The sequence below is a fragment of the Anser anser genome (genome assembly GCF_964211835.1).
Source record: "Anser anser genome assembly, chromosome: 3".
Lineage (NCBI taxonomy): Eukaryota > Metazoa > Chordata > Aves > Anseriformes > Anatidae > Anser > Anser anser.
The window spans coordinates 49,941,509-49,968,099 of NC_139722.1; the positions used below are offsets into that span (position 1 = coordinate 49,941,509).

General features: G+C 41.2%; 3 protein-coding genes across 10 annotated transcripts in view; all 3 read right to left on the reverse strand.

Annotated features, from left to right (window-relative positions):
• PPIL6 (peptidylprolyl isomerase like 6) overlaps positions 1-6,155 on the reverse strand; it is a 13,467-nt gene extending 7,312 nt beyond the window's left edge. For all 3 annotated transcript variants that reach the window (XM_083831893.1, XM_083831892.1, XM_083831894.1), the window contains exon 1: positions 147-6,155. In XM_083831893.1, the coding sequence (XP_083688019.1) occupies positions 147-236 (90 nt within the window). In that variant the 5' untranslated portion in view covers positions 237-6,155. The remainder of the gene's footprint in view (positions 1-146) is intronic.
• A 347-nt stretch (positions 6,156-6,502) lies between these two features.
• Positions 6,503-16,207, reverse strand: ZBTB24 (zinc finger and BTB domain containing 24). Of its 4 annotated transcripts, none has more exons than XM_083831874.1 (7): positions 16,077-16,207; positions 13,420-14,419; positions 12,827-12,994; positions 12,580-12,663; positions 11,810-11,893; positions 9,394-9,475; positions 6,503-8,496 (listed from the first exon to the last, which is right to left on the reverse strand). In XM_083831874.1, the coding sequence occupies exons 2-7, from the start codon at positions 14,390-14,392 to the stop codon at positions 7,686-7,688; spliced, it is 2,202 nt and encodes a 733-aa protein (XP_083688000.1). In that variant the 5' UTR covers positions 14,393-14,419; positions 16,077-16,207; the 3' UTR covers positions 6,503-7,685. The 4 variants fall into 4 exon arrangements, 3 of the variants coding, with proteins under 3 accessions (XP_083688000.1, XP_083687998.1, XP_083687999.1); XM_083831872.1 differs by lacking the exon at positions 16,077-16,207 and adding an exon at positions 15,576-16,061; XM_083831873.1 differs by lacking the exon at positions 16,077-16,207 and adding an exon at positions 15,303-16,061.
• A 53-nt stretch (positions 16,208-16,260) lies between these two features.
• AK9 (adenylate kinase 9) overlaps positions 16,261-26,591 on the reverse strand; it is a gene marked incomplete at its 3' end in the record, with an annotated part of 72,905 nt that continues 62,574 nt past the window's right edge. For all 3 annotated transcript variants that reach the window (XM_083831855.1, XM_083831854.1, XM_083831856.1), the window contains 8 exons: positions 25,391-25,537; positions 23,573-23,793; positions 22,173-22,369; positions 21,490-21,659; positions 19,905-20,003; positions 19,721-19,823; positions 19,034-19,148; positions 16,261-16,463 (listed from right to left, as the gene is read on the reverse strand). In XM_083831855.1, the coding sequence (XP_083687981.1) occupies positions 16,261-16,463; positions 19,034-19,148; positions 19,721-19,823; positions 19,905-20,003; positions 21,490-21,659; positions 22,173-22,369; positions 23,573-23,793; positions 25,391-25,537 (1,255 nt within the window). The remainder of the gene's footprint in view (positions 16,464-19,033; positions 19,149-19,720; positions 19,824-19,904; positions 20,004-21,489; positions 21,660-22,172; positions 22,370-23,572; positions 23,794-25,390; positions 25,538-26,591) is intronic.

The window sequence follows — 26,591 nt, forward strand, 5'->3', positions numbered from 1 at the left end:
GTGTTAATCCAGTTACCGCACCGCTCCCCTCCTGCCTTTGGCACCTGCAGAGGCAGGCACCCGGCACCTGCTGTAGCGCGCACATCGCTCTGAACGCCTGCTCGCGGATGTTGTGGGGTTTATTTCTACCACTCCCCGCTGCTCACCTCAGCTGCGCACTTGGCCACGTGGAAAGCCGGGTCCCGGAGCAGCCCCGTCACCGCCACCGCCACCACCGGCAGCCGCCCGCGGTCCATGGCGCCCCTTCGTCAACAGAGCCCGGTGCCACGGCAACCCGGCCACGCGCCTCCTGCAGCGGGTACGGCTTGTCTGTAGCACGCGTGCATCGCACGTAACCATACAGAAAGTTGAGGAGTTCTCCGACTTCTCTTTTCACCGGGGAGGAAGGGAAAGCAGACTGCATGCAGCGCGTGTGGCAGAGCCGGGAGCTGGATCATTTTAAAAGAAATACCCCAGGGGTGAGGAGCCTTTTTCTGATGGCCGCTGGGAGCAGGTGCCCAGCAAAAAGTGCAAGAGGAAGCAAACATGGCAGTGGTGCTTCCCCACTACCCTCCCAGCCTGCGGTCAGCTGCTGCTCACGGCTTTTGTGGTACCTCAGTGTTCAATTCCTTTTGGTGCATCTTTTTCATGTGAATTTGTTTGCTTTTTGGCCGAGTGCAGAAATCTGGCATCCGCAAATTCCCATGACAGATTTACAGCTCAAGAACACCCTGGGTAAAGGAAGCTCCCCCCAGCTCTTTGCGTGATGCACGCTGTGGTGACATGATGGGACGTTGTTCCCCGTGGTGAATGCAGCCCAGCACGGTGACAAAGCAGTTCTGGAGGGGTCGCAGCTATCACAGCAAAGCTTTCTGCCACCCCAGCGGATTTGCTCACTTTCTGCTACAAAAGCGGCTTTGTGGGATGGCTGCGGGTTCAGCGAGGGTCGCAGCCAGCTCACCTGTGTCAGATCACTTCGCTTACAGTCTCTGAGCAATGTGGATATTAGCGGGCACTTTTATTAGACAGGACAAAACTTGATGCTGTGTAAGGTCAGAGATTCACGGCATTGCAGAACAACAGAACAGCCTGCACGTCCCCAGAGGAAATTCATCCTCAGCATGTCAAAATCTGACTACCGATAAGACAGCTGTAATTTTCGTGCAGAAAAAAACACCGTGACAGAACAAACCTATGTTAAACACAACAAAGAATTATATTCGTTTCTTGTCTTAGTAACAATGCACGTTTGTATTTACTTTTTTTTTGGAATTGTATATCCCAGTGGCTTCATGAAGTGCTACACTTGTACATAACCCCAGGGGCAGAACCACAAAAGCCTGGAGCCTCGCAGCTGGGTAGTTCTGAACCACTTGGGGAGCTTCCCAGAAGTTAAGCCTGTTTGCAAACTGGGGCCCATTCTTACAGAGAGAGTTATTGCACACCTTTTTCTTTTCTTTTCACGTTTTTTTTCTTAATTTTCATTTAGGTATGACAAACACATATTCTTCAATGCACTGACTTGAAGCTTCATCACAAGTCATTTTTGCTGTGCTCACTACTTTTACTGCGTGATGTAGTTTAGCACAGAGATAATGCTGTGGGAAATAAATCATGTCTCCACTAGGAAAAAAAAAAGCACTTTTGACATATTAAAATCCCATCAGAGACGAGGCAGTTTTAATTTGTGTACACACAAGGGGTGGCAGAGAACAAGCCTAGGCGTGACTCTGGCTAACCACAACCAGCCGGCACATTAAACTCCAGCTACTTTTTCAACGCTGTGGCTGAACGAAGGTCAGGAAAGCCCTTTTCCTCCTCTCCAGGCTGCCACAGGCTCTGCAGCTTGTGACAAGCAGAGCCTAATTTTAGTAGCATGACCATATGGCTTCTGCTCCGGCCAGAAAATTATATAGCAGCCTTATAGAAATTCATTTTTCTTAAATAAATATATATATATATATATATATACACATACACACACACATATAGCTTGTTCTTTTTCACTGATAATTTCTAGGTGTGCAAATTCTTACTGCCATTGTGGGCAAGAAGGAATTAACTACAAACCTGCTGCTAATAGTCAGCTAATAGCCAATGAAAACCAATAGCCAAAGAAAAAAATGCAGCAAGAAAAAAAACAAACCAGCAGTTAACCACAGCAGCACAATATTTTTAGCTGTGCAGGACTGTTTTCTGAAAATTTATGTTGGGCTTTTTTAAAAGAGAGAACCGGCCAAGAGTCACAGATTACTTGCTGTCTCTATCCATTCCTTATTTTATTTCTCCCCTTCCTTTCATATCCCTTTGTACTTCAGGTACACAAAAATCTACTGAGCAGGTTGCCAATTACCGAAATCATTAATTATCAAAATGCTAAGCTGGATGCCTGTTTTTCTTTTCAGCCTTTCTGTTACCCACATATGACAATCTGAAACTGTTTTGCAGGCTTAGTCACAGTACTTAAAAGGGTGTAGATGGTTTGCGGGTGCTAAGAGTTTGCTGGAGGTGTGCTCGCCCAGCTCAGTGCAGGCCGACGTACAGCACTGCCATCATTTCTGAGAGAGGATTACAGTGAAGGAAAGCATGGCAAGCACAAGCAGTTGTACAGTACGTTTAAAAGATGATACTGAAGCCCTTTCAAAAGGCGTGCAGCTGATGTTCTTGGAAACATGAAGTGCTTTGAAACGTGTACACGTGCCCTGACACATGAGCCCCAAGAGTTTTCCTTCTGCGTGATGCTCGGAGGGTTTGCCCTCACCAAACCTCTCCACCTGCTGCCCCTGCTGCCATTTCAGTTCCTTTCAGTCCAAGATAGCAGCCAACAGAGGTCGAGAAAGAGAACAGAAAGTCAGGCTGGATTAATGTAAATTGGGGCAGCCCAATGCCTACAGCACCGCCCAGCAGGAAGAATAATGGTGCGCTTGTTAAAGATGCAAACGCCAAAGAACTTCACAGCAAATACCCGGAGAGGAAACGCTGCCCAGCTCATCTGCTGAAGCTGCCGAACCACAACAGACAGGGCTGTGGTGGCTGTCAGGAGGGGCAACACTGCTGCTGCGTGCCGGCTCCTTTCTGATAGATCTCTGTGCAGGGACAATGCAGCTGTTGGTCACCCAGCAGTCAAAGCAAACAGTGTGGGAGGCTTCAAAAGTCTTCCTACTGCGAGAGAATGATGGACAGATTCGGCTGAGGAAACAAGGAAGACCTCTAAGGAAGCTTAGTCTTCCAGGTGGAAGGCAGGAGCTGACATAATCAAAAAATTTAAAGCAAACGCAAGGGGGAAATGTGATTTTGAAGATGACGATATACTCACTAATGGGCTGTCCACAGACTGAATTTCTCCAACAACTGACTGCTGCAGGAATGACCCCTGAACACTTCTGGGATCTGGTCCCCTTCGGGAACGCACAGACACCAGGCTACAACTGCGGATGTTAGAAAAACCTGCAGGACACACCAGGGCGTTCCTAACTAAAGCAAAACTCTGCATCCAGCTATTCCAAAGATACTTTCCATTAGGTAGTATTAAAATATTAGCCAGAAAATAGCAGTAAGCATACTACAGTGAGACGCTGGATCACCTAGAATATGCTTGGATGTTTTTTTCCATGGGGAAGAACTGCTTGGGCCAGAGATGAACGGTGGTCCAGCTGTTGTCCAAAACCATTCGTTATTCACCATCTTTATGGAAGATCTGAAAAGGGATGAAGCATACAGGTCTCTGGTAGCTCGCAGAACTGCAGGTCTGTGAGCAGCAGCCTCTTTAATCCTCTGAAGGAGGCACTTCCCCACTCAGTCTGCCTCTCGCGGGGAGACAGAAAGCACTCACTGGGGCATCAGGTAAGGGATTAGGAACTAATCCCATACTAGCCTTCATTGAAGGTGAAGTGGGGAAAGATTTAAACAAACGAACAAGAACCAACACACAACAAAACAACAGCAGCAGCACAATAGGCTAGATCCTAGCAAACACCAGCCATGGCCTGACCGTGATGCCTAACTAGTTCAGAGCGTGAAACAAACATTTTACTAATGGATGCGAGCCGATCTCTTCCCTGAACAACTGGCAAGGTTGATGCCAGGCTCAGCATCCCCAGCTTTAATGGAATAAACATTCAGGTTGCAGGAGCGCGTGAGGAGGTAATCATCGCCTCCTGCCCTGAGACACCAAGAGGCAGTTGCTGTAAAACCCCTGGTGGTGCCTCTGAGCACAGCAGAGAGCATAAAACAAGTGTAAAAAATACGTCTGATCCACAACGACAGCGTCCCGGCTTCTAGACGCAGAACTGCATATGCTGTAAACTTCAGATTGCTGAGGTCGAATGTTATTTACAGCTAAACCACGGGCATCATTGGCAAGCAGCGTGAGCACACACACAATAGCCAAGTACCTACTTCAACACAACGTGTTTGCTCTACCCCATAGGAGTTTGTTTAAATTTTCACTTGGCGAATCAGCCAAAATCTTCAGGAAAAAAAAGCTGGTATTTCATTAACTTGCATTTGGAAGAACAGTAAAATTATTTTAGGGGTCACACACACTGAGTAATTTACAAATAGAGTGGCATAAACATACAACTGCGTTAATCACTAACAAAAACGGATCTTTCAATAGTCTACTTATTTTCCTACTTTCACGTCCAAAATCCTAATCTCATTTTAACACAGTAAGCAATGAGATGAATTTGCTAAGGTTATCTTGCGTGAGGAAGTGAGAAGCTAATGTGCTTATTGGCTAGGGAGGAAAGGTATTTAGAGAGCTGCTTCGAAGCATAGTTTTAGGGGCACGCATTTTTTGCTGAATAGTTCTTGGTGACAGCTGGACTGACAAGCAAAGCTGCAGGGGTTTCCTTTAAAACTCAAAGCAATTTTAGGCTTCAGTTGTAGCCTTAAAAATGCACACACAGAATAGAGATTGATTTTCATCTTTAATATAAACTCATTCACTACAAAGGAAGTAAATGGTGTCAAAATGCAACATTTGTGGTGTGAGAAACCACGCGAGCTTTTAATTTCCCAACTGCAAGCTAAAACGTGTGCTGGCAGCTTAAGCAATGCAGAGTGCAAGATTAGTCACTGCTGTGCTATTCGCAGAAGCAAGTTTCTTCACCGCTTGTTGGGTGATTTGGTAGAAGAAGAGCGTAAGAAAATTCCAAAAGCAAAACTTCCTTTTTAATTATAGGGAAAGGGAGCATCCAGCAATGCCTGTGTGACTGCAGCTCAAACGTGGTTTGCAAGGGGAACTTCACAGTGAACAATTTAAAGCACAAATAAAAAAAAATCAAAAACCAGAAGAAAGTGTTTAACAATTATTTCACTGATGGCTTGGAATTTAGCTTGTAACCAGCTTCTAAGCATTTCAGGAGTTATGTCAGTATATGGCAGAGTTGCACATTACAGTATTTTAGTTTACCTTCATTATAGATAGAAGTTGTTGATATGAAACCACTGGGATATTTATGTTAAATGTATACAATTCAGTAAGATTTCTGTAGCTCTTAAAAGCAGCTTCACTGTATTTTTTCGTATGTTCTCACAGCACCAAGACTTCAACCTTTTGAAGTACAGCTGCAGAATATGCTGCTTCTCCTCAGTGGCAGGAAGTATAAATTGTATTGCTGTTCTGAGAGGGAAAAAATAAAAAGGTGAAAAGCCTAACTAGTGTTCTGCTGTGGGATGTGGCTATTTGTATTGATCTATGCCCACTGTCTACCCTCTTTATGATCAATCTATATAAAACCTAACCTAGTCCTTTGAAAAAATTGAGATACTTACCCGAAGTCCAGCAGCACACGGTCAGGAGCCTGCCTAATACTTGGGTAAGGAACACCAACCAGAATTTGGGCTCCCCAGAACAAGACAGACACTGACACACTGGGCTGAGCGCAGCAGAAGGCTGCCAAGGTGATTAAAGAGCTGGAGCTGACAAAGCTGGGTTGCTCAGCCCTGAGGAGAAGGGTCTGGGAGGACCTTACTGCTGTCTTCAACTGCCTCATGGGAGGGCACACAGAAGACAGAGCCAGACACTCCTTGGAGGTGTAGCAGTAGGATGAGAGGCAGCAGACACAAGACTGGCACATGGAGAATTGCCAGGAAGTACAGGAAACATTTTGTCACTACAGTTACGGTCAAACACTGGAACTGGTCGCCCAGAGAGGCTGTGGATCTCCATCCTTGAAAATGTTCAAACTGAGCAAGATGATGGACTGGCTGGCCTCTGAAGTCCCTTCCACCTGAAACTGTTGTACCATTCATGAACTGCTCTTTTATACCAGTGACTCCCTCTGGTCAGTCACATAAGCCAAGCATCACAGATTTTGTTTTGTTTCTAAATTCACCTGCCAATGTCTTATTTTTTTACATTTTTCATCTGTTAAAACACAGAATACCACTGTAAATCACAAGAAGGACATTTTAAAATGAACATGAGGAAAGTATCAATGGCATTTTATCTTGATTTTAACACACCTGTACGCTACATGAGATGTTATCAGTAGCTGAACTTGAAGATGCAAAGCGTATACTCCGGCACGGCATTTTATTAAGTTGACAAATCTTTTTGTTAGCAGTCAGTCATTGAAAACGATCTGTGCTCATCTAATCTAGACAACAAAAATAGCTGTACAACTTTAACGCGATATGCCCCCTTTATATAGCTCATTATGCTCTGAAGAGATTCTATTCGTTGTCCAAGTCCCCACAAAAACGATTTCCGGCTTTAACATATATTAAAAGTAACATTACATTCCGCTCTGAAAAGTAGAAAAAATAACACTTCAAATATAAACTGGCTCCTAGGCTTAGACCGAGGCCTGTCAGGAAGAGAATTCTGCACTTAACAGACAGTGCCTTCAACATCAAGAGCTCTTCAAAGTGCTTGGCAGAGCATGTGAACGCTATCCACGCTTACTACATTAGGAAACTAAGGCACGGAGGTCAACTGCCTTGCTCACTGTCACACGGCGGGCGAGTGGTGGAATTAACAGAACTCGGGCTTTTCAGTTGTCCAGTGTAACCACCGCATCACACTGCCACTGTTCAAGTGCAATGGCTTAAGCATTTCTGAGGAGCAAAACTCTTAAAGCATACAGTAATGGAAGGGGCGATCCGGAACCAGGCAAAGGCTGCAATAATTTCAACCCAACCCAAACCAATTTGGTATTCAATAAATCAAAATGCACTTAAGGGAATGGTCACACAGGAACTTATACGTTAACCCGCAGAGAGAAAGCTCATTAGACAGAAGACATATGGTGTGTTCTTTGCAAAAAAGTACTGGTTATCTTAAGCTTGACAGTAGTGCAGGTAATGTAAAATCCAGCAGAGAAGTTGTACTTTCAGGTCAGCAGATACCTTAACACTGTTCTTCAACCAGCAAGGCACGCTTCCCTGGAAAGTCACGTGGAAATGCAAATTACAGGGCAAGTATCTGCTCAGTAGGCATGGATGTGCAAGCGGCACACACAAAAAAAAGCATGAATCGCTTGTGAGGTATGGACTAAACGGTAGAGAAATACCAACTTGTAATAATAAAAATGTCTAAAATAAATAATATTAAGAAAACTGAAAGTCACCCATGGAAAATCACCAAGAAATGCATCTTCAGATAGATTATGCTGCAGAAAAGAAAGTGCAATGCGTGTAATCACTGCTTGGCTGAGAAGCACGCTGTAGCCTAGCCCTCTGATGACAAATACGCATTTTCAGAAAGGTTGCCCTTGAACAGGATGCTCATGAGCTGACTCATTTACCGACAGAGGCTGCTGATGGGATTCAGAAACCTGTACATTTTGATTCTGTTCTTCACTAATTTGATGGGAAGGAACTGTATCTTGGCTGGAGTGAGACTGTTGACTTGATTCCTGAGTCAGCTGCATGTGCTGAGCTGGATGGGAAGATCCTGCTAAGTGGATGTGTTCATTTTGCCCTTGATGAGTGTGGAGATGTTCTAATGCTTCCTTGGAAAGAGTGATGACATGCATTTGTTCAGGCTGGGCAGCCTCTATTTGGTTTGCCATCACATTGATGCTTTGGATTTGCTCCGCTTGCTCCTGCGGAGCTGAAAGCAACAAGTTTTGCAACTGCTGCGGTGGCTGAGCAAGCAGCGTGAGGTTAGCAGCCTGCCCCGTTGTCATATTTGGGGCATTTTCCGCAGTGACAATGCTGATGCCTTGATTATGACTAGGCATGAAGTTTATATTATGCACTGCGTCTGTAACCAGCAGCTGAATTTCCTGCCCTCCAGAGGTGGCAAGTTGATACTGCTGCAGCTGAAGAATGTTTCTGACTTCCGAATTAGTGTTGCTGCTGGGAGCAGTGCTGGCTTCCTGAAACTGCTTTTCCTTGCTATGAATTTTCAAATGAGACTTCAGGTTGTCCAGACGAGCAAACTGCAAACTACATTCCGGGCAAGAAAACGGCTTTTTGCCTGTGTGTAAGATGCAGTGTCTTCTCTTAGCACTGGAATCAGAGAAGGATTTTCCACATATCCCACAAGAATATGGCTTTTCTCCTCTGCAAAAGAACATATTTGATCTCATGAAAATATTCACTTTAAAAGCGCTGCTTTCGACAACTTAATATAGAAAAAAATCAAAACAATTATTTTCTTTTGCTGCATCATAAACACTTAAGAATAGTCAACATTCAAAAATGTTCTGGTTGACTTCCTGATTTCTACACAACTTCACTCACTGTACAACACCTACATTAGTCTATATATGCCCAAGTGCTACAGAGGTAACATAACTTCCCTCCTGTCATGATACCAGAGGTACAAGCTCTGTGCTGCTAGATCTTGACAAGAACGCAACAACTTACAGGATCGTAAGCACTGACTGTTCTCAGAATGTTTATTAATAGTGTGGGCTCCCTAACTGAAAGAAGTCTTTAAATCCTGCCTTGCTGCCTGTCTCAAAAGGACAAGAAATTATACTGGAAATATTTGCCTTTAAGGCACAAAACAGTCCTCTACTGATTTCAAATCTGACGTGCCTTTATGCAATATTCACGTCGGTAAAAGCTAAGGAATGCTATTGAAAAGACATGATAGACTACAGGAAAACAGGAAAATGTTCCAATAACCTTGTTACACCATGGCTGCTGTTTTGCTGTCAAACAAAAATTCACAGGAAATTTTTTTCATAAAATAATACCGAAGTACATGGTCATTAAACAGATGATGTACAAAAGAAGAATCTTCAGTGTCTTGGCACACTAGTATTTAACTGTGCAATACTTTCCACTACTAATTATTTCTTTAAATAAATTAAACAAAAATGCCAGCCCTTAAGCATCCATCCCAAATGCAAACAAACCTTGACCATCCCGTAATCGAACATGCAGTGGATACAGGTATCAGATGAAAAATTACAGTTTTAAAGAATGTGATGAAAATGAGACATACTTTACCTGTGAATTCTAATGTGAGTCTGAAGAGAACTTTTAGCTGTGAATGATTTACCACAAATTTCACATGTGAAGGGCTTCTCACCTGTCAAAAAGAAATTTGACATCGTTTTTCATGTAGCACTTCCCATGAATTTATTTAAAAATGTGACATTTTACTGTACATTGTTCTTAAGCATGTAAAGCCAAATGATCGTGCTTCTGCCATGGGTCAGGATGAATAACTGAAATGGAACAAACTCACTCGTTAAATGAGGGTGTAAAATTTGGAAGGTACATCTCCGATATGTCTCCTCTTTGAAGACAGAGAACTAGGTGATCCAAGCCCTTAGAGCAACAAAAAACATGCCTAAGACAGATGCAGGTGCCTCAAGCTCAATCCACATGGAAGAGGTAAGTTTGAAAAAGGCTGACCCTGAACTAGTAGACATTAATGCCAGGCTCACATGCAGCACACCAGGCGAGTAAGCCCGTGTTTCCAAACCTGAGAAGTGAATCCATTACCTTAACAAGCCTGTTGACCTCTAAGAGTCCATCCTACACCTGCAACACCCTGGGAACACGTCCCATGTCTCTGCTCATGGCACAGGGGTTGGAACCAGATGATCTTTACAGATCCCTTCCAACCCAAACCATTCTATGATTCTAACACCAATCAGAGAAAAATATAACTTACGGTGGGTTGAATATTTTTTTGTTTGCTTTTTACTGTAATTTTAATTCTTGCGTCTAATTGAGTAGAAGCAGAGTGACTGAATTAAATAGCAGAAAGGTTCACAAGAAACAGATACCACCCAACAAAACCGATGCCTAACTCACACCACAGATTTTCTTTGTTGCACTCAACGTCTTTAAGACACTAGGTAGGAGAATCCGGATCACCACAGTGGTAACTCACACCACCCAAGCATACTGAAACTCAGCACAGGGCAGTAGCCACTTTCCAAGGAAGCTTCACGTTTAGTGTAGAACTGCAAAGCTTATTGGCTTTCATTCAGCTTCAGAGGGCTGGGGTGAAATTTGAGAACAAGAAATGTTTCTTGGAAGGAACATCTAGGGGTCACCTGGTCCCAGACCGCACTGGAAAAACAGGAGCAACTTAAGGGGACTGTGTTCTTATGACATCCAGTGCTACAGAACTGCTGCCAAAGCGTTAACAGTCAAATCAATGTTAACACTCTTCCCCCAAACTCCTCGTGATTTTACTTCTTGTTTTTGAGATGGGACAGATCCATTGGCATTTCTGCACTGGTAATACTGGTGTCCGGACTGTCTTTTCCAGAAGCACCATCTACTGCAAATCAGTTTCTACTAGAACTCAGTTAATCTATTTTTGCAACTTACATGGCTACTTGTGCTCCCTCTCCTCATTTCCTACCACCAAGCTCATCTCCTGCTACATTTACAGCACTGTATCAGCTTCAGATACAGAACTGTTGTGTGTAAACACACACTACATTGTCCTCAACAAAAAAGGCAATATTTAAAAGTATCACAAGCTAACACTATCCCTGATACATCAAAAACTCCCAAAAGCACAAATTCCAACCCCATCGTATCCTATGGAATTTAAAGCTCTTATTTTCACTAAGGACATGAGTTAAAATTCACAACTTGATCTTGTGCACATTACTACAACCACATGTAATATTATCATATATAATTCAATTCTGGGAAGGAACAATTGCCACTGTTTAGAGCTATTTTAAAAGAAAAAAATATGTACACATTATCTTATGAACTTCTTCAAAGAAAAGCATTTTAAGAAGCTTATGCTTTGTCATCATGAGAGATCAACTTTTTTTTATTCCTGTTATCCAGCCGTTCAAGTATCACCTCGCCCTCTAAACCTTAAAACACCCTCTGATGTCACTTGTATTACACCATCCCTTCCAGCCAGTCTCCTGCCAGCATCTGGTTTACTACAGCATAATAAAAAGATAAACTGAAATAATTATTTTTATGGTCAGCAACATTTTCCATAAGCATCCGTCTCCCACAGACAGGAGTGCCTGACTCTTTTAGGATGTACATTTTCCATTCCTACGTAGTCATTTCAAGCCCAATAAATGCTGGATGTGGCTCTCTTCATGAATTTAGTTCCCAGTCTAAGATTTTACCACAGAAGAGCTAACCAACATCTTCTGCAGCTGGCTTCCTAAGGAAAAAAAAAAAAAAAAAAGAAAGAAGAAAAGCTTTTCCTGTAGTAGGTACTGCTTCTGCACTGTTGTAATACGTGCTGTTGTGTGCTCATTATGCAATCTCAATACCATATCTCCTAATTTTTAACACAGGCACCATTAGGTATAAGCACAGCTAAAGCTCATCCCAGAGAAATGAAGTGTCCTTTGCGCAACGTGTCATTTTGTCTGTGTTATTTCAAGAAAAAAGGATAAAAACAACCAACAGACGGTATTACCTGTATGTGTTCTTAGATGTTTCTTTAACTGAGCTGCATCCATGAATTTGCGATGACACTGGTTACATTCCGGCAATGAACGGCCTTGTCGCAACAACAAAAAAAGTGTCAGTGCATAAGTGATCCCCTGTATCTCTTCAGTGATCTTTGTTAAAGCACTTTCCTGTAAAATAACCACTTTGATATAATATAGAGATAAAACACAAGGTGATTCACTGCCTTCTCCCTACCTCGTCATGAAAACTAGCAGGTTGACACACCCCTATGTCTCTGTTTATTCTTAGCATGGTAGAAGAGAGGTCTGACACCTGCTCCCCCTCAAGCTTACTTTCTCTTGAACCTTTGTAAAATCCGATTTTTTTCACCATTTCCTGCGTATGTAATTTTACCTCCATCTTTCTAAAAGAAAACTGAGTAAAACAGTTCTTAAAGGTTGTCTGCCATTACTAATTCAAAATAATGGGAAACTACAAGGCAACGTGCACAACATTCAGCACACAAGTGTTTATAAAAACTCCTAGCTTATATGCAACATTGACAGCAGAGCTAAAACGAATGAAATTTTATGGTAAATACAGCACAGTTAGTTTTTAAAAATCAGAAGGGTCCTCTTCAATTAACTCTCTTTTTAAACATTCCACTTATTGTACACTATTCAGTCTTTTGAGCCTAAATACGTTATTAAAGAAGAATATTCAGCCTTAGTCAATCTTTATGAGGACAAATGAGCATGGACTGTCAGCCAGCTCTTCAACCCAAACTTGTTATACCTGTGTGTACTCGATAATGGCTCTTCAGCTGTCTCTTTTGGCTGAAGTACTTCCCACACTGATCGCATGTAAAAGCCTTTTGCCCTGTAAAGAAAATCACTTATTAAAATGCAAGCCGCATCTAAAGTTTGTATAAGAAAAGGAAAAAAAAGTCAGCACATACGAGAAAGAGCAGAAACACTTCTTTTCCCCAGAAAGGCATGTTTCTTTGGGGGGAGGGAGGTTACCTCTGCCTTGGAATATTTACCTGTATGTAGGCTCATGTGCTCCAGAAGAGAATGCTTTGTTGTGAGAGCCTTGCTGCAGACAGTGCACGTGTACGGCCGTTCTCCAGTGTGCATCCGCTTGTGGACCTGAAGAGAGTGCTTCTGGGAAAAGCCTTTGCCACATTCACTGCACTTAAAAGGGCGCTCCCCTAAAAGCAGATGATGACATTTCTAAGTACAGATGTGATATTTCTCACCAGATATTACAAGCTGGCAGTGGGACTCACTGCAATCTAGTATCTACTAAAAATGACTTTTAGATAGTGATAAGGAGAATTAAAAGAAAGAGGCAGGCCTCGTGTAGCAGTAAAAATATTTAAGTATTGCCACATAATTCAGTGTTTTAACAGAGAAATGATTAACTAAACTGCAATCAAGGTAAGACATAAAGGCTAAGTGATCTCCTGATAAGAAAACAGCAAACAGTCACAGAATCACAGCCTAATAATTTGGATCAGTGTGCTATTTTGGGCAGCTCTTGCTATGGACAACAGCCCATACTTAAACAAGAGGCTTGCATTTAGCAGCAAGTCACTAAATCCTATACTCAAAGAAGCAGTCTCTTAACACCTACCTGTATGACTTCTCTGATGAATAGCTAAAAAGTGATTATATTTAAATACTTTGCCACAGTCTTTACAGCGAGCTTCAGAACCTGTACGTTTTCTTTTTCCATCAGTTCTCTTTGCCAGTCCTTTTTCATCCTCTTCACCAAGCAGCTTATAATCTTTTAGTTTGATTGACCTCCTTATTCTGCGTTTGCTGTAACGGCTCTGAGTGCTCTGCATTCCTTCAGATTTGGGATCATAATTCTCATCCTTCTCAGCTGACAGATCGACAGCAGCTTCTGAGCCACAAGCAGGTTCTGCTTCTTCTGCGTCCTTCCTTGCTGGATCCTGTTCACTGACAACTGTTTCTTCTGCTGCCATGTCTTTTTTCATAAAATTTTGCTTGTTTTGCATGGAGTTGTTCTCTCTCAGCTGCACATCTTCAGGAGAATTTGCTGCTGATTTTTCTTCCTGGACAGTCTTGACTTTCCTCGGTCGCCCTCGTTTTCGCTTGGGCGGCTCCTCATTTTTCTTGTCGCTTGCAATAAGGGCTACGGAGGTGCCACTGTTAGACGGCGCTGGCAGCGCGCTACTTGGGCTGCGGCTGGCCTGGTAGTCGGTGTAGGCACACACCAGGTCATTCACTTTCAGAAGCTGTGCGGTAGCTAGAATTTGTTCTGTGCTTTTTTCGCTGGCGTGCAGGTAACCAGTGTAGATAAATTCTAGTAGTGCTCCAAAGGTGTCGGCAACCATTCCCTCCAGCATGTAAATTGACTGCCCTATTTCGCCCTCATCTACAAACATCATTGAAAAGTACTCACTGCTGGCAGCGAGCAAAGCTTTATGGGCTCTGAATTGCACATTCTCCACTATTAGAGTAATGTCACAAAGAAAGTCTTTTTTCCTTTGTTCTTCAAAGTTAGCTAGAATGGTATCTTTGTGAGTTTTCGAGTGGATGACAACCAGTTTCTCAGAAGGGTCAGGAGCCGTCTCTGCCATTTTTATTGCAAATACGAAAGGAGGCACCTACAAGAATAGAGTAAGTTTAAAAAAGTATCTTGGAAGTCAGCATTTAAAGACATCAAGTATTGTTTTGTTTACTAGTCAACAGAGTTCAACACTTTTTAAAGCACTTCTGAAACCTCTGAATTGTCTTTATAAAGTCAATTCTAACGCTGACACAGGTTTCTTTCTTCAGAAAGTGTTTTGAAATCCTAAGAAATGGCTACAGATAGTTTCTTCCAAGATCAGAATTACTGCCAGTTATTTTATTTGTTTAGCTCTAATGTACTGTGAACTGTACAGCATCTAAAAACATGGCTGCCCCTTCTGAAAACTCTTTCACAATTAAAACAATTGAACAAAAAGATCTCTTTGTTCACTGCTCCTAAGCAGAAACAAACAAACCAATCAAAAAAACTGTCAACTGCAGCTTCATCACTACAGATGCCCCAGTTCAGACTATTCAGGCTATGAAATCCTGTAAACAATGATAAAACTTGATTTGCATGAGCCTGGCCAGACTCTGTGTCCTTCCAAAAATTTCTCCTTCAGAACACATACCTGTGAGGCTTCAGGCTATGTCCACAATAAAGGCATAAAGCCAGCAGATTTTTCTAAGAACCGTGTCTGAAATAGGGTTGAGTATGCTATGTATTAAGCATCAGTTTGGCTTGCTACACATTTTCAATTATAAATATATACAAAAAAATAATAATCCAGCAATTTCAGAAGAATCCATCAAATGAAAACACAAAGGAAGATGTGCCAAAAATGGTCATTTCACAAGGACCAGCTGAGCCAAATGTGAAACAGGTTAGCTACCTCCATCCTAAATTATAAAACTGACATATTAAATACAAATACACATTAAAGTACAGCAATCAATGAATGTAACAATTATGATTACCTGAAGTAATGCTGTAAGAAACAACATGTGTTACATACAGGTGATATCAAAGTGCTACTGAGGTGGCCAACAAGTGATTCTTTAGGCCCATTCAGCCACCAAATAGCTCACGCTAGAGCCAAATTAGAACAGAACAGTTCAATATGAAGGGACCTGCAAAGGCAATCGAGTTCAACTGCCTGACCACTTCAGGGTACACAGAAGTTAGAGCATATTACTGAGGGTGTTATCCAAATGCCAGCTGAACACTGACAGGTTCAGAGCATCAACCACCTTTTCAGGAAGCCGGTTCCAGCATGTGATCACCCTCACGGTAAAGGAATTTTTCCTTATGCCCAGCCTGGTGCAGTTCTGTGCCATTCTTGTGTGTCCTGTCCTCGGTTACCAAGGAGAGGAGAATTTGCCTGACCAAGCACAGCAGAGCCACGCTGACCTGGGAGCCCCAACTTCAGGAGGCTGCAGGCCTGATGTTCCTGGGGCCCCCTAAAACACGCCTGCAGGTCCGTCCCTCCCGATTTGCGGTGTACTACAGGAACTCCTGAAGCACCACCGCGGCCTGCAGCCGTCCCCTACAACACACACGTCTCCCACAGCGGGCTGTGCCGGTTCTGTGGGTTCTGGCCACCCGAAGCCACATCCTTACCCCTGCGGGGCACAGCCCAAGCAACGCCCACCCCCCACCCCCCAGGCTCGGGCCGCGGAGGGGCAGCGGAGCGGGGCCTGGCTCCGTGGGGGCCGCCCCGCCGCCCCTCCAGGCCCGGGCCGGGCACTCACCGCTCCGCCGCCGCCGCGCTTCCGGCGCCGTGACGCGAGATGGCGGCCGGCAGCGCGGCCCCGGCGGCCGCTCCTCCTCCCTCCGGCCCTCCTCCTCCTCCTCCTCCCCCGCTGCACGGCGGCGCCCGGGAAGTGGCGGCGGGGGGGGGGGGCGGTAGCGGCCCCGCTCCCCGGCCGGCCCGGGCTAGGGGAAGGTGGGGCGGGCGTCCTTGAGGGAGAGGAAGGTCCGCAGCTTGAGGTCGAAGCCGGGGGGCCGGCGGTGGGGCTCGGTGTAGTGGCGCGGCATCGCCCGGCCCAGGTAGGGGACGAGCTCGCAGTGCTCCCTCAGCTCCGCCAGCTTCCGCCGGTACGCCTGGCGGCCCTGCGCCGAGCTCCGCGGGTTGTGCGCTGCGGGGAACAAAGCGCCGCCTTAGTGTGCCGGCCCGCTGAGCGGCTGCGGGAGCCCTGCGGGCACCGCACCGGGCCTAGCTCCTGACGGGTAACAGCGTGCAGGAACAGCGAGCTTGGGCACGGTGCTGGACCCAGGCGTGTCTCTTGCCCTGGGCTGTGCCGTGCCCAGCGTGCATCGCCCTTGCAGAGCAAGGCAGGTGAGAAGGCACAATGCAGAAGCACCCGAGGAGGTCAGCTGAGGTATCGCACTGTCATTCAGTATCTCCGTGCTTCAGCACGGAGCTGCTCGGCCTTCCCTGTGCTGCTTTCCCCTGTGCTCTGCAATGAAACACGTTTAAGGGGTGAGTCAGGGCTGCACGCAGCCAGACCAGGTTCCCTCTGACAGCTCAACCTCTCCTAGGCCTGAGCCCACCAAAAGCAGCGTGGCCATGTGTCTGTGTGCGAACCAATAGATTTGCCTGGAGCCAAGCTGGTTCAGCACCATCCTTGGAATTTTTGCATCATCAACACAACTAAACAATGACCTAAATACTTTGCCCATAAAAAAAATCAAAAGCTGACTGTGTACCCCTGATATTTCAGAGGAAGGAAATTTCAAAGGCAAGGACTTTGCAAAGAAAGTAATATTGGTTCTTTCCCTTTTTACCTCTGTCCTAAGCCATATTTGGGGGTACATCAGTTTTTTGCACTTTGATCAAGTTTTTGATCAAGAACAGCATAACTTCTCTGAAGAGACAATAATAACTAATGCTGTATTTGCAAAGGTGATTTTTCAGTGTACTAGAACGCTATGTCTTAAAGTCAGAAGCAGTTTTGCACAGTCTTAGAAGAAAACCTGTTTTCCTGGATTCCTATAGTCGAACTGTCAGTGCATGAGGGGAGTTCTGTGCACTTACATAACCCTTACAGTTCATCATCCAGCACTAATAATGATTTAATGATACAACATATGAGCAAAGCATTCCTAGAATGGACATAGTTATGTTAGCAAAGCTGTGCTAACAATAGAATAAAAACAGTCTTCATGGATGAAACAACCTACAGTGCAAAAACAGCTTTGCTGGTTTAAGACCTGGATGTTTATACAGGGGCTTATAGTGCCTACACTGTTCAGTGGTCTTCCGTAACAAAGCTACTCCAGCAAAAACGTGTGATAGCCCAAGAAAATTGTGAAGGGCACTGGAAGCTGGATAGAATAATGCTAGATGTGAAGAACAGTAGACAGATAATAAAGGTTACCCTTGTCTGACAGGATAAGCAAAACCTCCAAATAACAAAAGGCAAGGTAATGATCACTCACCAAACAGGTTGCCTTGTAAAAGGCGAAACCGGTGAGTTGAAGAAGTGTTGGTTTTGCTCCAGAAATCTCTAGCAGTATGTACTGAAAACCAGACCAAAGCCACAGCAGAGCTGCAAATCAGATTGCAGAAATGAAAGCTGGCACTATTTTAGCCTGATTGCAGACTGTTAAAGATTATTAGCTGCAACTGTTGTCTTGGAGTGGAGGAAAAAAAAGTTCTAAAAAATAGCAGATACGAGCGCAGGAGATGAAGTTTGAACAAGTTTCCTCAGTGAAGAAGTAGTCCTAACCTCTGGTAGCTCCATGAGATAATACTTTATCATAATTTTGTGGGTAGAGTACAAAACACCTAGTTTCATTTAGAATTGTTTATCTTTGTTATGGAAAAGCAAGGTGATCAGATTGTAGATTAAATTAAAAAAAATTGAATTGAAAATAATCATCATACTGATACTCCATATTAATAATGAAATCTTGTCAGATAACTTCACAAACAAGCAGACTGATAAATAACATTTCATTTCTCTGCTAAATACGTAAAAATCTAATTGAATCTGTACAGACATCTATTCTCTGGTACTGTATAATTTAGCGTATCAGTACTTAGCCCTTGTAGAAGAAATGCTTTTCTTGAAAATGACAGTTGTTTTTATGTGCACTTAAGCTGTTTTTCAATACAATTAGGCCTTTCATTTACATATTTAGCTGATGTCTTGTCAGAGACGTGTTATGATCAGAAAGTTGTCCTGAAGTTATCTGCAAGGTGAGGCTTTTTACTAAGTATCATTTGCATACTTAATACAGTTTAAAAAAGACAAGCATTCAGGCACTGAAACCATTTCTCAGAGTGTGTTTCAGCAGTCTTTTATTACAGTGATTTCAGTATTTTTTTAAAGACAATTCAGGTTGTCTATGACTGCTTTAAAATATGGTGCCACCTAAATTATAAAATCTAACCTTCTGTCTCAAAATTCTGTGATACCCGTTAGAGATGTTATCAAGGCCATCAAGTTGTTGGTGATAAAATGTCATTAAAATCTCATGATTTATGAGCCTATCTATCTACCTATGCTGTTAACCTTATTTTCATCCCTGGTCCATACACATCTCCAAGAAACTTGGGAGTGTGTACTCCAATCAGTATATAATACTGTTTTTCCAGATTGGACATCAGAAAACAAAATAAATTGATTATCAATGTTGTATCAGATGATTTACTACAGTTACTTAATTTATTGTTTTCATAGCATATTATTTTGTACGTTACCTTTTAAATGGCAGGCCACAAACAGCAGAGCAGTTTTTTTTACGCTTAGGAATGGAAACTTCGGCTTTAAGCATCCAACTTCATTTAGAGCTTTTATTAGAGAAGTTGCTACTCCCTAAAGTAATAAAACTGTTTTAGATGACCATTAGATAGATCTAGAACAAAAAAATATATAAATCCTGATCCTGTTGTCCTGCAAATCTAACAATCTAGGATGATATCTAAGCTAGTGAATTGTAAAAACAAACAAACAAAACAAGACAAAAACAAAAATATAAAATTGGGAGGGAAGTGACTGTAAAATCTTTTTTTATTTCATAACCATATCTGAAAATGTAACCAACTATCCTTAAATGACTCCAGATAGGCTTGTGTCTATCGTGGTTTTACAATAAAAGCAAAATGTAATGTTACAAGGTATGATAAATAAAAGAGTCATAAAATCCATCATAGAATCTTGCAGTTTCTTATTCCCCTCTGGTATCTTGTATTTTTTACCATTTAAGTTATTGATATCTATTATTTTAAATCTTAAAAATTTCCTCAATGGTAAGTACACGTTTTTCAATCTAATATAATCCTCTTAATACTCATCAGACTTAAATTGCATTTAAAACCCAAAACAACTGGGTGGTGTATCCTATACATTGCACAATCACATTTAAAAAAAAAGAAGCAGCGACTGGCCTGTTCAAGGTATCCAGCCATGGGAAGTGCAGTGAGTAGTATTGGCTCCTTTTTTGGAGGGAGCTTACGTGGAAGCTTCAAATTCCAGTACTTCTCTGGTAACCTAACCAGATAAAAAGTAAACACTTCAAAGATGTATAAACTGTGACATGATTAAGGTTGAAAATGCAGTTAGTATATTCACCTCATAAACTTCAGAAGTTTTTCCTCAGTCTCAAAAACATATACCTTATCTTGGTATGTTACAGCGTACTCAATGTTGCCAGGCACCAAAGCTTCATATCTGAAGAGACAGAGAAAGAAAGTATTATGCCTGTGCAGTGCATAATTATCAGATACTGGGAGCCTCCTGGCAATTTAGCAATTGTAGGAACTACAAAAGGTAGTGATCAGATTGTCCATGCTTCCATCACATTACTGGCAGCTACAAGGGTCAAAATCTGAGTAAGTCCCTTCCTCAAAACCTGCTTATAAAGGGACTTTTATGGAGCTACTCTAGAGCTCCTCTAGTTAAAATCCAACCATGGTTGTTCAGAAGATTAAGATGGGACAGCACAGAATTAATTGACTCCTAAGGTTGTACCTCAGTGAGGAATTCCTGCACACTGAGGAAATCAGTGGAGCTTTAAGGTGGAGCTTTATGGATCTCTTAGAAAACTGTAATAGTTTAGTTTTCCATCTACATAGGTTTTGTAGGATTTGTTTGAACTTTTGAAGGATTGTGATAGAGAAAACTCAAACTACGTCCAAGCAGACTTCATCACAAAAGACAGTAAGCCAACACAGATCCTTGTGGTTGGCTTAATACTCTTTCAGAAAGCTAAGCTTGCTGTCACCTTTAGTCGGCTTTGGGGAAATGGATCCCATGCATTTAATACACTTCTATTTAACTGTCAATTTAAGTAAATTGACATTACCCAAGATACATAAGGAGAAGTAATCCTGGGTTCAGAGAACTGATAACCTATGTATCTTTCCTTCTCAATCTTCAGTACGTGATCATCTGGCCAACCTAAGTCTCCACTACAAAATCTGCCTCACAACCATTAAAGGATTTTGGAGAGAAATCCAACCCTCTTGCTTCTTTCACTTACAGATGTAGAGGAACTGCTGATTGTTAGGATGCTTCAGATATACCTTGTCTGGTTACTAGAAATACTCTAGACCATGCTGTAAAAGCAGGGAGTTGACAGGGTATTTTTCACCCTCAGAATAAAGACTAATGCAAAATCTTTTAACAGCTGAAGCAACAATGTTTTTAGTGCTCACTACTGCAAGAAAACTAGTGGAGGAGAGGAGCAGAAATTTGGAAAAGGCTGGTCGCCAGTTTTCACACTATAGCGTCGTGCTGCTCCTTTCCAGACTGCACACTTGTGTTTCCTTCCTGTGGAAGCTGAAAGCAGATGGAAGAGGGAGCCAATGCTGCATTTCTGCATTTTATTTTGAGGTGGAGTTATGACATGAATGGAACGCAAACTCAGATTCAAGGGAAGTCTTCCAGGGTCCCAAAATTTAGACATTTTGTACTTGCATTTTACTTTCTATGCAAGCTTGTCCAGATTCAGTCTGAAACCTGTAGTCATATGAGTTTCAGAAGGTTATTTTGCACAGATTTGCAAAGCCACAGGCACAATACAGAGGGTTGTGATCAGTTTTTCTTTCCAAACCCTGAATGTTATTAAAAAGTACTTTGAAAGCATTTCCTCATTAATGTGTTAATATAGGATACTTTGTCTGTAATTCAAGTTATGAAAACAGGAATGATGTACCTCTGTTTTCCATCCAGGTAAGTGACTGGACAGTATCCCTGCATTTCAGCACTTCTGGGGAATAAGGCCTTCACTTCTGCTGCTGTTAGTCTTTTTGGTAGCATGTGTGGGGGTGGAAGAGGGTGAGGTGCCAGTGGTGGCACATAAACTTCTGGTCTGCTCAAGAATTTCTGTAAAAGGAGAATTTAAATGTTTATATAATGAAAGAAGGACTGAAAGACTGGTTGTCAAACTCCAGAGGACTGGCTCATGAAATTTAGATACTTGTTTCTTCTACAACACCTCTTAGTGTGCTGGCACTGCTGCTACAGTTGGGTAAGTCATTTCTTTTCCAACCCACTCTCAGTTGAAATCATCACTATCCACCCACCATCCATCACTACCCATTGTGGCTTCTTACCCCCAACCCCCTCCAAAACAGATGGAGAGCAGAGGAAATGGTTACTTTAAAATGAATCTTTCATCCATGACAATTTGTAAGAAGAGCACTGGTTTGAATGGGCTCTCGGCTGCATTTTGTCTGACTGGACATTTGATAGCAAAGTATACAGACCAAAAGTGAGAATATCAGTAATAATAGTCTAATTCAATTTACCTATTGCTTGTTTCTGTACAGAATCAAAGAATCCAGGCAACATTTCATTTCCCTGTAGTCCCCTCCCCACAAGTGTTTTGACACTTACCTCCAGTTCTTCCTGTGAAGCCATTTTGTAGTAGTGTCCTCGAAACTCTGCAGCAAACTGCAGTGATGATGTGCTAGAGCAGTCAACCAATTCACCCTTCTCTGCAAGGCTGACGGGACAGTACTGCCCAAACTCCCCCAGCCGACACTGCAGCTCTTCAGGGGTGATACATAAATCAGCAATGCTGGCTGCTTTGCCTGTTAATAAAAATTAATGTTTTGCTAATGAAGGACAGAAATTTAAAGCATTTCTATGTAGAAATGTTACAGTTTAGAAGATGTTCCAGATTATCATGTGAAAACAATATGAAATAATGAGAAACAAAATAGCAATATTTATAGATTGATATTAAAATGAAGTTGCAACCCATTTTATAAATGAATTTTAATGACACTTTCCTAGCATTTACTCAAGAAATACAATAATCATTAGTTATGTGGGATACTCTGCATGCTTAGCTTACTAGTGTGTTTTCCCTGGGACAATTTTATTTATAGTTTGTTTTAATCCCTTGTGTTGCTAAGGGATACTTCAGCTATTATATTTCTTTACATTGGTGACAAAAAGTGCAAGGTGTGAGGAAAGCTTCCCATTTATTCATCTGTATCTTGCAAATGTATCTGTATCTTGCTACAGTCTATCTGGATGAAGTATATTCAAAATCTTGAATAGAATGCCATATAAAACACAGGCTATTTAAAAACTCTGCTTTTCAAACTTGATGAGACTTAAGACTGAAATTTGTAAGAAGAGTGCAGCCACAGAGCTGTAAAAGTTAAAACCAAAAGGAAGGTATGAGATAAGGAAGACGAGACACATTTGTGCTTTAGAGAAATCCTTGTTGAACTGTACAGACATATTTGAAGGACACATTTAATCCTGACCTATGCTGACACATACAAATTCAAGTGGGAGCTATGCCATTTCATGCTTTTCATCCCTCAGTACAGAAATTAACTTAAGTGGACATTTAACCTTAATTCTGAATTTATAATTAACATTTTTCCCTTCATTCCTAATTCCTCCACTGACACCTAAGTGAATCTGCAAGTCATAGTTCCCCTTGTATATTTTGGGGTACCCTTTGTGATTTTCTGTTATCCCTCAAAGTTGAAAGATCTGCTGTGGATTTCAAGACCTCTGACTTCTTTCAGCTGTATTCTGCTGCCCTGTTCTTTGGAAGATGGCTGCAGACTGTGTGCTGTAGTTGGTTTTACCTTTGCTGTCTTCAAGAGATCTCTTCAAGCTCTCTCCAGGTGAGATTAAAGAATTTGAGATATGTATGTGCCCAGGAATTAGGTTCGTTCAAAGCAAGTTGAAGTTGAATTTAAATGCACTCATTACATTACAGCTTCTTAAATAAATTAATATTATTCTGAGCAACTTTGTTTTTCTTTTACCTTCTTTTATTCTTTCCAGGTATATCTGTATTTCTTTAACAACCACTTGAACTTCCCGCAGTACTTTGTTCCATATCCACCACTTGCTCTGAGAGGCATCAATCACACACCAGTTCTGGTGCTCCTTCTTATAGTAGGTCCTGACTGCATCAATATGCTGTTTATAGCAGGAATTTTTAATTGCTAGAATCTGTGAGCTGTCATGTACAGGATAGGAAGGTCTGAAGACAACAAAAAATAGCACTGACTTAATATGAGTCTGAAGATTAGATCATTTTATTGAATGTCTGATGTAAATTTTAGAGTTCATTTTAAGTCCTTTTTCAAAATTCTTCTTTTTTGAATCAATAGAATGTATTTGAGAAACACAAATTTGTTATTAGGAATGATACCAGTTCCATACGGAAAGCAGTATCATAGAATCATAGAATGTATGATATGCTTCTGACCAGGCAGTTATGTTCAGAAACAAAGAACAAAAAATTTGTTATTTATTTCCAAAATAGAAGTCAATATTTTGTAAAGGCTTTGGATTGTATCAGCACGTATTAGCCAACACACACAATCTATATACCATAAAATGCTAACCTACACAAAATGTTATGAGACTTTTAGAATGAAGGTAAGCAGTTCTTTGAAAAACAGGCTTACTTCTGAATTACACTGTTGTTTGAAATTGAGAAGTAGTCATAATCCTTGGATATATTTTGAAAACTATCTGTAATATTTACATATACATAAATGAAAATCATCCATTTGACCTATAAAACATTATGCAAGACCAGAAGAGAGATTTTCGAGATTTTCACTAGAACATAGAAGCTTTTACTGTTCTGGTTCTAAATGTAAATGGGTCCAAAAAAAAAAAAAAGAAAAAAAAAAAAACTTCTGTTTTAATAGTATTTATTTCTCTATATCTGATGTTGTACATTTATTTGTATTTAAACCTATAAATGTAATTAGTTTGGTATTTAGAGTTAAGAAGGTATTTAGAGTTTAAAGTAAATGCTTTCAAAGAGAAGCATTAATTTAATTTTTTGCTATGCAAATTGTCTTTAGGCTTTCAGTAAACAATTAAGTGTTGTACTGATTACTTGATAAAATGAAAGACAGAAAATGAAAGAGACATGCAATAATGCTCTAAGCTAGCTGGAACTTCTTAGAAATTCTTCCCCTGATGAGAACCAGGTTCTTATACAATTTAATTTCAAGGTGAATGTTCTGTTCTTTTTAACTCTCTGTTGGTTTATAAACTACTTAGTGGTCTTCCTCAAAAAATCCAATAGGTCTTTATACAGAATATTTAACTCATAAAAACAAGAGAGATTAATTGTAAGATTCAGATGAGTAACTCATGAATTGTATGTTATTAAAGTATACATTATTTCTATCCTTTTTAAAAAGAACTACAATTAAGACTTAAAGAAAATATCAATTTCTCTTATAATGATAATATTGAACTGATGAATAATAAACTTCAGCAGCAGAATGAGCTAGTAAATTTTTTGATACACAATTTCATTAAAATCCATTAAACTAAGCAGTAGGTGCATGCCACTGCATATCAATATCCTCAGCCATGCACCCTGGGGATCTGTCCAGAGAGTGCCACAGATTTCTTTGGCAACTTATATCTTCATTTTTGTTCTATGGAAATCAAAGATTGTCAAGGGCCTTATGCCCATGTCTGTTCATATGCGGAGTTGGGAGGCAGCTGGCTTATGCAGTTGTTTAGGTGCAGCCTCTCAGAATACAGCACTGAGGCACGTACATAGATGACAATATTATGTGGATAAAAATATCAGGGAGCATCATTACCTATTCATGCTTTCTTTGTCCAACAGAGCTCTTCTGAACACTTCCTTTGCATCCATTTCTAATTCAAAGATTTTCACTGGAATTATCCTAGCTGATTCCAGAAGCCTTACTTGTTTTCTTGTTACAGGATACCCATCAATAACAACTCTGCATACAGACAGAAACAGAAAGACAGGTTTTCTAAGAAATAAGTTCATAATTAACCATTAAGACTACCTGTATTCCCAGTACATTCTCAACAGAGACAAAAGTCTACTCCTATGCCATCAATCCTGGCTTGATAGACACAGTCTTATTTCTGAAGAACTTACAATCAAATTAAAATTAAAAATAAAAAAATCAAGTAGCTAAAATTAGAAATAGTAATGAGTAAAGGAAATACACGAGGGGCAAAAGGTATAGAAATGTAAGTGGATGGCTCTGACATACAAATGATGGAGTTTTAAATTCTGACACATTAGTCATTCAGAAACATAATTTTAACTACGTGAAATCTCCATATGAAGTGGGTGAATTAGTTTTCAAGATGAAAAAAAAATGATTTACAGTAGTTGAGTTTTTTTTTTTTTTTAATCCTATTGAAGAAGAAATGATTCTTCATATTAGAAATGCTTTATATATTAGGCAGCACTTGGGCATAATCTACTGAAACTGTATTCCAGTATTTATCATGATAGAAAAGCTGAAGGAATTCTGATCTCAAGCTGAAATAATTTTCAGAGTAATCCCAAATGGCCTTTTCCTGTAATAATTCTTTTTTTTGGAGAGAGTTGAATTTCATGAAATCATGATCATGAAGTGACAAGCTTTTTAGGTCTGCCCATCTTGGACAGTGTTTCAGTGGTGGGAAAAGAACTAGGAAATCTGGATCACATAAGAAATTAGCTGGAAAGAATTACTGGTTTCTGTTCCTCCTTATTAAGTTAACTCTTAACAAAACCAGAAAAAAAAAAAAAAAAGGAACACTGAACTACTGGTCTGCTTGACCAGAGAGAATCAGGTGTCCAAGTTTTTACTACAGTTGGTAATAAGAGAGAGAAAATGGCAGTTTTCAATGTATAATAGAAAGTATTGGCTTGTTGGCTGAAGAAAAAGGTAACATAAAACATATGACTTTGATATGATGGAATAAGCTGACTTGAAAATTGCAGAAAATTATGTTTTGGGCTGGTTTTCCTGAGTAATGTGAAGAATTGCATTT